The sequence below is a fragment of the Drosophila sechellia genome, chromosome 2R, assembly GCF_004382195.2.
Source record: "Drosophila sechellia strain sech25 chromosome 2R, ASM438219v1, whole genome shotgun sequence".
Classification (NCBI taxonomy): domain Eukaryota; kingdom Metazoa; phylum Arthropoda; class Insecta; order Diptera; family Drosophilidae; genus Drosophila; species Drosophila sechellia.
The window spans coordinates 21,170,525-21,181,234 of NC_045950.1; the positions used below are offsets into that span (position 1 = coordinate 21,170,525).

The window sequence follows — 10,710 nt, forward strand, 5'->3', positions numbered from 1 at the left end:
TAATAAGTCCTTTTTCGACAGCTGCTTTGGATACCAGGGAGTATTTATTTGATTGGAGGTCGCGACTCCAAAAGAAAGTTCATTAAAATTATGGCCTCTTCTAATTTTTGAACTGGCCCCAGAAAGGAGGAGGGAGGGATATGATAAGTACCATAGACCCCAACTTTGCCTTTCTGGTCGTTTGCTTTTGAAAATAATCATTGGACTGTTAATATGTTTCAAGCACAAATTTTTGTTGGCGCTCGTTTTCTGTTTTTCTTTCCAGTTGAAGAATCTTTAGCTCATGCAAATCAAAGAAACTCAAGTTTTGACTACCCACACCAAAAGACAAAATACTTCGTAAATAAAATGTTTACATTTTTCAAATTTAAAATACTGTCTACGTTGGTGGTTATAGTGGGTGTGGCAGTAGTAGTTCGCACCCTTAATTAAGAAAAAGGGGTTAATTAGGTGGTGACCCCTTATTGGGTGTTTGGCCACTGCCCACTAGGCATAGGTTGGATAAAAGGGTTGAATTAAAACAAAAAGCTTTCTACTCCGATGTCTAGCTCAACAATCGAGAAAACAACCCTACAGAAATGATATGTATTTTATGCCGTCGGACCTAACTCTTTCATACACTTTGTTTTATGGCTATAATTGAACATCCCTCATGATTTTGACAATGTCACGAGGATAAGAGATGTGTTCCAAAGAACCAGATCGAATTGCGGAAAGATATACAGACAGTTTCATCTTTCGTAGCCCTAAAGCGGGTTTTAAATGGTTACTTTGGCAATATTAAAATTTCCTGTTGTTTGTCTTAATAATGGATAATAGTTCATTTTTTGGATTTTTTTAAACTAATTTTGTGGGTCCTTGCAGAGTTTAAAATTTTCTATTTGAACTACATTAACCCGCGATGCATTTCAATTATATATAATAATTTAATAATTTAATTATCTGTTGCTTAATAAACATAGAAATGTTTCACTTTTTAGTTGCTTTAAAAGTAGCACACGTTTATTAAATAAAACCGCTGTAACTGTTATGGGCAATATGTATACATATTATGTATTATGTTATGTATACATGTATGGGCAAAGCAATTAAAATTTTCCATTTCACTCAACCCAAAACCAAAAAGGTTTACTTGTTGGTTTGAGTTATATATTTTTTTCTTTTTTTCTTTATTTGAAGTTTATCAATACAAGGGGATGGAAGACGATATGGAAAACCAAATGATTGCGTTGACTGGGAGTTTCTCTAAAAAAAAAATAAGAACCAACCAACTTAATTAAGCTTATCATATACATTCCAAGCACAAGCTGTCGAACAGGAAGAAAAATTAAAGCGCCTGTCACTTGCAATTATTTAGCCCGTAGGTTGATTTCTATTCTGTTGCTTCCAAAAGAGAAGAAATTACCCGAACTGATCAACCGCTTCAGTAAACTGCACGGAAAGCAATCGCATTTTTCTTTTGATTAATAATAGTCTAAGAAATAATTTTAGCAACTTGTCATTTATGAATGTCAGTGCTCAATAAAGCCCTATAGATTAGTGTACCATCATGTTGAAGTGAAATAGGTTTGGTTTAATAGTTTAAAACAATCTCAATACGACGGATATTCTATTCTATAGCCACCTACTTACAGGCTATCACAAACAATAAATTAAATAACAAACAAGAGAGAATGCTATATTCGCGTTCCTGTCATATACTCGTTACTCAGCTAGTGTGAATGCCAACTCGGGATATCGATAGATATTGGGGATTAAAATAAGAAAAAATGTAAACATGGTTTAAAAGTGTGGTCGTATTGGGTGGTTTGTAAGCGTCAGAGTGGAAGTGGAAAATTTGTATTGATAATACGATAATAACTAATCAAAATATTTTAAAAAGTACCAAAACATTTTTTAAAGGTGTGACCGTTCCAGTTTTTGGCGGACTGTGGACGTTAAAGTGGACGTGGCAATATGCCTATAGAACCATTTTTGTATACTGAATAACAATACTTTATGACTGCTCATAGGACAGATATATGATATTTTTGATCAAACTAAAACTGCAATTATATGTATTTAGTTTAAAAGCTTATTACACCGCAGCTTAACACTTTTTTATGAAAAACAACGAATGTTTGTGTTTTTCTATTAATCCAATGTCAGCTTATAGTTTTTTTGTAATAGCATATACAAAAGTTTATAAATTATATACACTAAGAACACATATAGGTATTCTTAAAGATATTGACAAATGATCCGTTATATCTACAGAAAAAGTAAGGAAAGTTTACAAAGTCCCAAAAGGTTGATTTTAATATAATCTTCTTTTCTAAGTCAAGTGTATATTTTCTGAACCCTCGGTAAATCAGTTTACATTCATCGAAAACTTTAAGTGTCACAAAAAAAAACCCCATTCGATATCCACAATTTGTACACAATCATTTTCCTTTTCGCTTTCCAATCATATTAAAAACGGTTTATTCACACGCAAATCCTAAACATAAAATTTACCCTAAAACGTATTGTAAAGTAGTTCGGAAAAACCTGTAAATTGTACTCCTGTCGTTTGGTGTTTTCTGTCCATTTGTTAAGTTGCTCAGGGTCGAGTTATTGAAAAAGATAAATCAAGTCTTCGCTAACATCACATTTCTTTCTGTATCAATTTAATCAATTTTCAATTGTCATGCATATACAAACTCTCACATTAGCATATCTTTAAGCGTCCAGGTCAAAGTTTTTTTTGAAAGTATGAGTACCTGCCTGGAACGATTTTTCTGTCCTAACAAACCAGTCTGCAGCTCGGGCAGAAGAGCCACTTTCTATTATCCTGGAGGTGGGTCCTACTCGGGCTACTGGTTATGCAACAAACACCAGGGCTGGGGCGTCAAAAAGACGGCAAAGAGAACTTGCCAGTACTTTTTTGGTAAAAAACATCCTGAAGGTCAGCTCATTTATGAGGGAGACTGGGTGATGAACAAACGACAGGGAGTCGGATCAATGCTACGCAAACGCGGAACTGAGGTACAGCTGATATATTCGGGAAGATGGTACGATGACATGAAATGTGGAGAAGGTAAGCAATTTTATTCCGACGGATGTGTCTACTTCGGAAAATGGATAAAAAATCGACGGCACGGTTTGGGCATCCAGTGGTACAACGATGGGAATATTTATGCGGGCGAATGGGAAACAGATTTCAGGCATGGACTTGGGGTAATGTTTTACGGTTTGTAAATAATAATTGTTAATAGAATTTCCCGACTAACATTTTAATTTAAACCAGCTAATGGAAACCGGTACGAAGGACACTTTGCACGCGGATACAAAAACGGTGATGGTGTTTTCTATCATATGCACACGGGACAAATTCAAAAAGGGATGTGGGAAAATGATAATTTAAAGACGTCGGTGGTACAGGATGAACCAAAAATACGTTGTAATAGTGTAATAACATCGTATCCGATTCCACGAAACTATCTTAAGTACCCAAACGAAATAATGCGAAAACTTTTTCAAATGCACAAAGCTTTTAGCAATAAGCCCCATCGTAGATTCAATGACAGGGTCAGTCTTGCCTTTATCCACCATCACCGACAGTACGCCTCCTGCGAAGAGCGCTTTGCTTCACCAACAATTGTAGACCTCTACCCCAGAGCTGAGTTTGGATGCACTTGCGACTGCGAAAATGTTGCCAAAAACGAAACCAATATTAGTCAGATATAACTTTTTGACCGTAAACTTTTCAAAGTTGATTGTTAAAATTTGGCAAAATCAATATAAAAAAAAAAATTATATGTGATAACAATTTGTAATATTATTATTAATATTGGTATAGTTGCAGTTCATGTATGTACATATAAAAAGCAGTAAGCTCCTTACATAAATTGCTTATTCATTTTTAAAATGTTATTTACTTGCTTTATATAAATTAGCTCTTTTTCTTTCTTTTACTAAACAGGAACTTAAGCCGCCAGAGAGGCTTTTTCTAATGGTAGCAAAAATACCTGTGTATCCCATCACCCCCATTTATTCCAACAAAACAGAATTGCCACGCCCCAGATGAAGCACCCTCCCTCCCACAACCCCCAAAAAATACACCCACGTTTTCTACTTAATGATAAAAGAAAGGACATTAACGGGCCTCGGAGCATCTCAACGTTTTTGAGCGGCTTTCAAGTGAAAAGCAAAGAATTAAAAAAAAAAATTAGCAAGAAAAAGGTCGAAAAAAAGAAGTGGAAAAAAGCAACAACAAATGGGTACTCGCACAATGGAAGAAAAGAAAAAGATTTCAAACCACCTCCCAGCGCCGCTCTACGTAATGCTTCTCCTGCAAGCTCTCCATTTATCAAGTTCCTTTTATTTTGGTGCGCGGGCGTAGTTAAAAATTAATAAATGAAATTAATGCCGACGACACTTTGCAAGGCATTGGTCAGTACGGAAGTGGAAGATGTAGTCAAGGTTTTTTGGCTTCCCTCTGTTTACATCAAAAACATTTTCATTTGAAATATTAAGCACCTAAAAGTCGATAATGCTTTTTCTTGCCAGTGACAGCTGCGTCGCATGAATTTAATTATAGCCAGCTGAATATCACGAGGGCAGTAACACTTTTTGGCAAGCTAAGGTCCATCCAACGCAATTAACTGCCTTCCTCCCTGAAACGGAAGTAAAAACTTTTACGGGAAAAATCTGTGTAAATTCATCTTTGTCGTGGCCGGTGATTAATCAAAAGCAAAAGAAGCACAAGAAATACTTGTAGTACAGCGCACCCTGATGAAGGTGTATTGCTAGGAGTGTATCCTATGTGTGCCTCTCCAAGCTGTCCCCATTGTGCAGTTAGATGTGAATTTACAATTAAAAAGTCCGAGCCTGATATGTAAATTCAAAAACAGACTTGGAACTGGATCTAAAACTTTTTCATAGCTCTGACCATATTATTTCATAATTTCACAAAAATGTTGTATTTTTCATAATTTCATCTAACTAAGAAATAGTTGATACAATTTAAAAACACAATAAACACATTATAATTATCAATTTTTTTTTATAGTGTGATTATCCCTAATATTGACCTAGAAAATGTGTATTTAATTCAAATAAATTTTAAAAGGACACTATGTGAAATACTTCCTTCGGGATTTTGAACTTAAAATATTGCTGGACTGACTCCCGATGATGGTAATCTGGGCGGGTGTGTAATCGGATTGATAAACGTCTTTCCGTGGGGGAACATCTCATCGAATGTGGCGCTGGCAAGGATTTTATTTGCCACATCTAAAAACTTTTTCGAAAGACTGTGCTCTATGCTTGTCTCAATCTCTTTCAGATATAATTCTTGATTGTTGTTAATAAGTCTATTTCCTACGTCACCCAACACTCTATCGCCGCTAAACAGGTTTGCCAGGTTTAATTTAAAAGTCTTAAAATCAATGCGCATGGTCATCTTGGTAAATTTCACATAGTCTTTGCCATTTCGCAGATACCGAGAGCCACGTATTTTAACGAATGCTTTTGCGTTTTCTGATATTAAACAAATGAGTTGTGTTTTAATTTTTATGTTAAGTTAAAACCTACCGCAATGTCCCTGCATGTTTCCTCTTCCTTTTATGTCTAGGAGTAGCAAATTCAGATGCAGCGAGTACTTCCCTCTAAAGTCTATGCGCGGAAGTGTAATCCAGAGATCGTACGATGTGTCTAACGGTTTGGCACTTCATGCAAAAAACAATATCATAGAATCTTCATTTTAACAATGCTTAGACTTAAGTACATAAGGCGTTCAATGACAAAGTTACTCCCTCCGTTAGCTTCAAGATCCGTGAAAACAGCTTGAAATTGGCTACTTAATCTGAGTTCAATATTATCTAGGGACAACGGTTCTAATGGAGGTATTGTGAAGCCATCCCCCAGGTTGCCATGCCCTAGTAAAGGCCTTATTTGGTACACAGCGTTAATGATACAGCGCTCCAAAAGAGGTTCATTGCGGGCGCATGGTGTAATTGTGGACGCTAACAGAAAAATATTTATAGGGAATAAAAAATTACTATTTTACGTTCAATGCATTTAGAAACGTTATTAAAAAGCGTTACAAAACAATCCTTTGCACTAAGTGCAATTGGATACTTACGCAGCTTTGCAATAATTAAAGGACACTGCACCAATAGCCACACCAGCAATAATACGAAACTCTCAAAACACCTATAGTAAATCATCTCTAGAGCGGTATTATACAATGTTTTGGATTTGAATGAACTGTAGTTGCTGCAGCCAAGCGCTCTACTATCGATTCAACAGGCAGTAGATCGTGGTTTTGATTGAATTAAGCGTGCTTAGCTAAAGTCTCCCTCTCTCTCGACATTTTCGTAGCAATAAACGAGCAGCTTATACTTACAAACGCACAAGGCAACTATTACGCAGTTGCCCACTGACGCCACTCAGGGGCACGTGAGCTGTCGCCATGCACGTTAAGTTGAATTTATGTGGTTTAAAGTGAATTAAAACATTGAATAACAAATGCAACCAAATCAGCAACGAAAATTTAAATATTAAATTTATCTGCATTCTCCACGGGCCAACCTCGTCGCAACAGTTATAATGTATGCGTACGGATAAGACAAACTAGATTGGGGATAACATCAACACCAATCAGGAAACACAAACTGTTTATTTTTTTGCAATGCAAATTGGAGATTTATTAACGAAGCAAGCTAAACATAAAATAAACATTATACTTTGGTCACCATTTTACCAATAACTTACCACCAATTTATTGTAAAATATGTAACCATCTCGAATGCTGTCACCAAAAGTAATCATTAAAATTTTATAAACTGTATAAATTAAAATTTAAATTTAAAAACAAATTATTTAAAAAATCTATATCTAACAAAAGATTCGAGTTCCCCGACTATTGTATGCCCGTTAAATATCTAGTGGTAGTGCCAAAGAGAAATTTCTACAGTTTTCTCGCATATCGATAGGAATCAGGAATAAATACTACTTATTTAATTTATTAAATTTATTTTTACTAATTTAATTTTTAAAATGTTTGTGAGCGTTGAAAAATGTTCTTGGCAAATCGATAGATATTTAGAAAAGTTTTAAAAAATCAACACTTTTTCAAAAGTGTGAACGTCGAAACAATGGAATGTTTGTGGGAGGTGGTGGGAAACATGAGTCAACAAACATGCGCTGCGTCTATGCCTCTCGAATCTGAATGTGCGACACTAGTACACCCTTTTAGTCTACGAGTAACGGGTATAAAAATAACTGCACAGAAAATTATCTTGAAAAATTCACTTCTAGTGGAAAGTTTCGCAATAATTATTGAGAAATTATTAACATACTGAGTTATCAAATCATAAAAAAAAAACTAGATTACCGAACAATAAATGATTAAAATATTTTCGCCGAATACAGTTCAATGATAAATACATACACAATATATACAGACAAGGTTAATTTAAAACCAACCAAGTCCCAGGATATATTATAATTTTTTCCCGTTTTACGGATAGAAACACATCAAATTTGTAACGAATTACATTTGATGTGTGTAATAAAAAGCCATAACAGCTGTCGAAATGAAAGTTCTCTCGTCCATCAATAGGCTTTCACACCGCATTTTGGCCTAATTAAGTTTTCAAGTGCAATAAAATGATGGCCGCCGGACTGTGTAACTCAAAAGTTCGAAGGTACCAGAAGAAAAACCAACGGGGAGGAAAACGTCCCATTACGTGCGGCCATCAAATTTGTGCTCAAGTACATAAAACACAACTTAAAAACTTAAATGGATTTACCACAACATGACGAGAATCAGAAATGTAGATAAGGATGATGAACATACAAGGGCACGTGTACCAAGTTCAGTAAAATACTTGTTCATTCCCAAGGTAGTATTTGAACGTATAACCTATATTTTTAACAGATGTATGATATGTAAAGAATAATTTAAAATAACATAAGCAAACGCTATTGTCAAGCATGTCGCCAATTAGAAACCCTTTGCTCTGCTAAAGAAACTTCTTGCACTTCCCACTGCGAAGTAAATGATATAAATTTCTTTATATATATATTCTTGATCGTGATCAATAGCCGAGACGATCTGGACATGTCAGTCCGTATGTCCGTATGAACAGATCTCAGGAACTATAAAAGATATAATGTTAAGATTAAGCATGCGGGTTTTAGAGTCATAGACGCAGCGCAGCAGTTTACTGATGCTGACACGCCCACAAACTCCTCAAAACTGTCACGTCCAAACAGTCAAACAAGAGTTCGCCGACTATCAGATACCCGTTACTCATGTAGTGTGAATGTGGACGCGAATTTTAATGATTTTTTGGGATATTGATAGATATTAGGGAAAAATTGAGAAAAAATTTAAAAAATTATTTAAAAGTGTGGGTGTTTTAAGCGTTTTGTAGGTGAAAGGAGGGACGTGGCCAAAGTGTTTTTGGTATACAGATAAAAAATGGGCAAAACAATAAAACGAAGAAAAGTGTGGGCGTGGTAATTTTTGGGCGTTAACTCTATCGCGTGTGGGCATGGCAAAAATTTGTTTGGCAAAACGATAGAATAAAATTATGAAAACATTTTACAATATTTTTTAAAAGTGTGGCCGTGCCAATCTTTTGGCGGTTTGTTGCATAACATTTGAAAACAAACTTGCACTGTGGGTATAACTCTGGAATCTGCAACCTTATCTTAACTAGCTGTTAAAGTTTGTAGAATCGAAGCGTTCACACAGACAGACGGACGAATAGATGGACTCTTCTAGAGATCCTGATCAAGAATATATATGCGAATAGGGTTGGAAACTCTTCTTTTTACCTGTTACATACTCTTCAACCAATAAAGTGTAAAGGGTATAAAATGACATGTGGTTTGGGTTTCAAGGCTTCTACGTAAAATCAGTTTCATAAATAAAACACTAATTTCATTCTAACGGTTTGAGTCTCCGGAACAATTGTAAAATGGTTCAAGTCCGCGCAATATTTCAATTTCAGTATCCTAAACACATTTTTAGTGGTATTTTTGTATTGTCAGAGGTAGAGCCACACCGGCCGCAAATGACAACAGAAAATAAGGAATATAAGATAAAATAATATAATAAATTTGGTATCATCTTAAATAGGAAAGGCATTATTTGTCTGAAATTAAAATCCCTGTGAAATGTCAGTAGCTCAACTGCGAAAAGCTTTGATGCGAAAATCTGCTGTGTTGAATCTTAAATGTTGTTTTGTTTTTTTGATTGTTTCAGGGGTAAGCACAGAACAGCCCAACAGGATGCAATCTTCGTAGCATTCATGGAACGACATCCAATCATCTCTAAAAATTATCTTAAAGGCGACAAGCAAGCGGCGGAGGCAGCTTGGAAAAGATTGACAAATGAGCTAAATAGCGTAGGTCCACCTATCAAGGAGGTCAGCGAATGGAAACGGGTAGGTACTAAACAAAATACATGGAACTGGCTACCACCTTTGAAACGATTTTAACAGGTTTGGAAAGACTGGAAAAGTTGCATTCGAAAAAAAATTACTAATAATCGGCTAGAGAACTCTAAGGCTACTGGCAAAGGATCGTTATACCAAGATACTCTCACTCCGCTGGAGGATGCAGTTGCTGTAATCTGCGACCTGTACGATATGGCAGATACCATCAACGAGGGCTGCCCCAAGGATCAAGCTGAAATGAGCGACGGAGTTTCTTTGAAATTCATAAAAACTGACCAGGACGATTCCACGGTGACAGATAATCGTAAGGAAGTGTTATAATAGAGTCTTTTTTTATCACCAATATTTTTCAGAAGACTATGAAGATGAGGATTGCTCCATCAATATTAGACGTTTGGGTGGTCAGTTAGAGCATAGTTCTAGCGCTAACACATCACAGACTACTCCTAAAAAAAGAAAGCGGTTTAAAGAAACTACTTTCGAAATTGAACAGGAACTTTCTGTTCCGGTCCTCTTGGATATAGCAAGGGAGCTTAGTGACTTAAATAGACAATCCCGCTTAAACGCCCAGCGAACTAAAGCTAACACGGAAGCATTATTAGCTTTGAGTACGCAGATAGCCGATTTAATGCAGCAGCAGTTAAAAGAACGTAAGCGTCTTAACGCGATAATGGAGAAATTTGTACTGAAAATGGAATCCTCAAATTAGAGCCAACATAAAAACTATAGATTATGGATTAAAATTAATTAAGAATATCCTATATTTCAATCCCGTATATCCTTATCAGCTTTAACAATATAAATAATAAATAAAACAAGAGAGAATGCTATAGTCGAGTTCCCCGACTATCAGATACCCGTTACTCAGCTAGTATGAATGGGAACGCAAAATTTCATTATTTGTCTGGGATATTAGGGAATAAAATGAAAAAAATTAAAATTGGTTTAAAAGTGTAGGCGTTACTGGTTGGTCGTTATGAAGGTGAAAGGCGGGGCGTAGCCACAGTGTTTTTGGAATGCAGATACAAATGGGCAAGACAATCAATAAAACGAAGAAAAATCTAAATACTTTAGTGTTGGGCGGCTTTAGAGCGTTAGAGTGGGCGTGGCAAAAAGATTTTTGGGAAACTAATAAGAATGTGAAAAATATGAACACATTTTTAAAAAGTGTGGGAGTGGAACTTTTGGGCGATTTAGAAACAAACTTTCGCTGCGCCTATGCCTCTGGAATATTCATGTCTAATTTTCCTAGCTTAAATAGTTCCTGGGATTGAGG

General features: G+C 35.8%; 3 protein-coding genes across 4 annotated transcripts; 2 read left to right on the top strand and 1 right to left on the bottom strand.

Moving 5' to 3' along the window:
• Positions 1 to 2,520: 2,520 nt before the first annotated feature.
• LOC6618938 (MORN repeat-containing protein 3) lies at positions 2,521 to 3,774 on the top strand. The gene is made up of 2 exons (XM_002043147.2): positions 2,521 to 3,211; positions 3,269 to 3,774. The coding sequence occupies exons 1-2, from the start codon at positions 2,734 to 2,736 to the stop codon at positions 3,706 to 3,708; spliced, it is 918 nt and encodes a 305-aa protein (XP_002043183.1). The 5' UTR covers positions 2,521 to 2,733; the 3' UTR covers positions 3,709 to 3,774.
• A 1,115-nt stretch (positions 3,775 to 4,889) lies between these two features.
• On the bottom strand, positions 4,890 to 6,260 carry LOC116800520 (protein takeout-like). The gene is made up of 4 exons (XM_032715937.1): positions 6,107 to 6,260; positions 5,750 to 5,987; positions 5,557 to 5,690; positions 4,890 to 5,502 (listed from the first exon to the last, which is right to left on the bottom strand). Exons 1-4 carry the CDS (start codon positions 6,189 to 6,191, stop codon positions 5,129 to 5,131), a joined length of 831 nt encoding a protein of 276 aa, XP_032571828.1. The 5' UTR covers positions 6,192 to 6,260; the 3' UTR covers positions 4,890 to 5,128.
• A 2,760-nt stretch (positions 6,261 to 9,020) lies between these two features.
• LOC6618939 lies at positions 9,021 to 10,297 on the top strand. Of its 2 annotated transcripts, none has more exons than XM_002043148.2 (4): positions 9,021 to 9,155; positions 9,242 to 9,422; positions 9,480 to 9,738; positions 9,788 to 10,297. In XM_002043148.2, coding segments are annotated over exons 1-4 (798 nt in total). In that variant the 5' UTR covers positions 9,021 to 9,153; the 3' UTR covers positions 10,144 to 10,297. The 2 variants fall into 2 exon arrangements, with proteins under 2 accessions (XP_002043184.2, XP_032571829.1); XM_032715938.1 differs by having other exon boundaries at positions 9,791 to 10,297.
• The last annotated feature ends 413 nt before the right edge of the window (positions 10,298 to 10,710 follow it).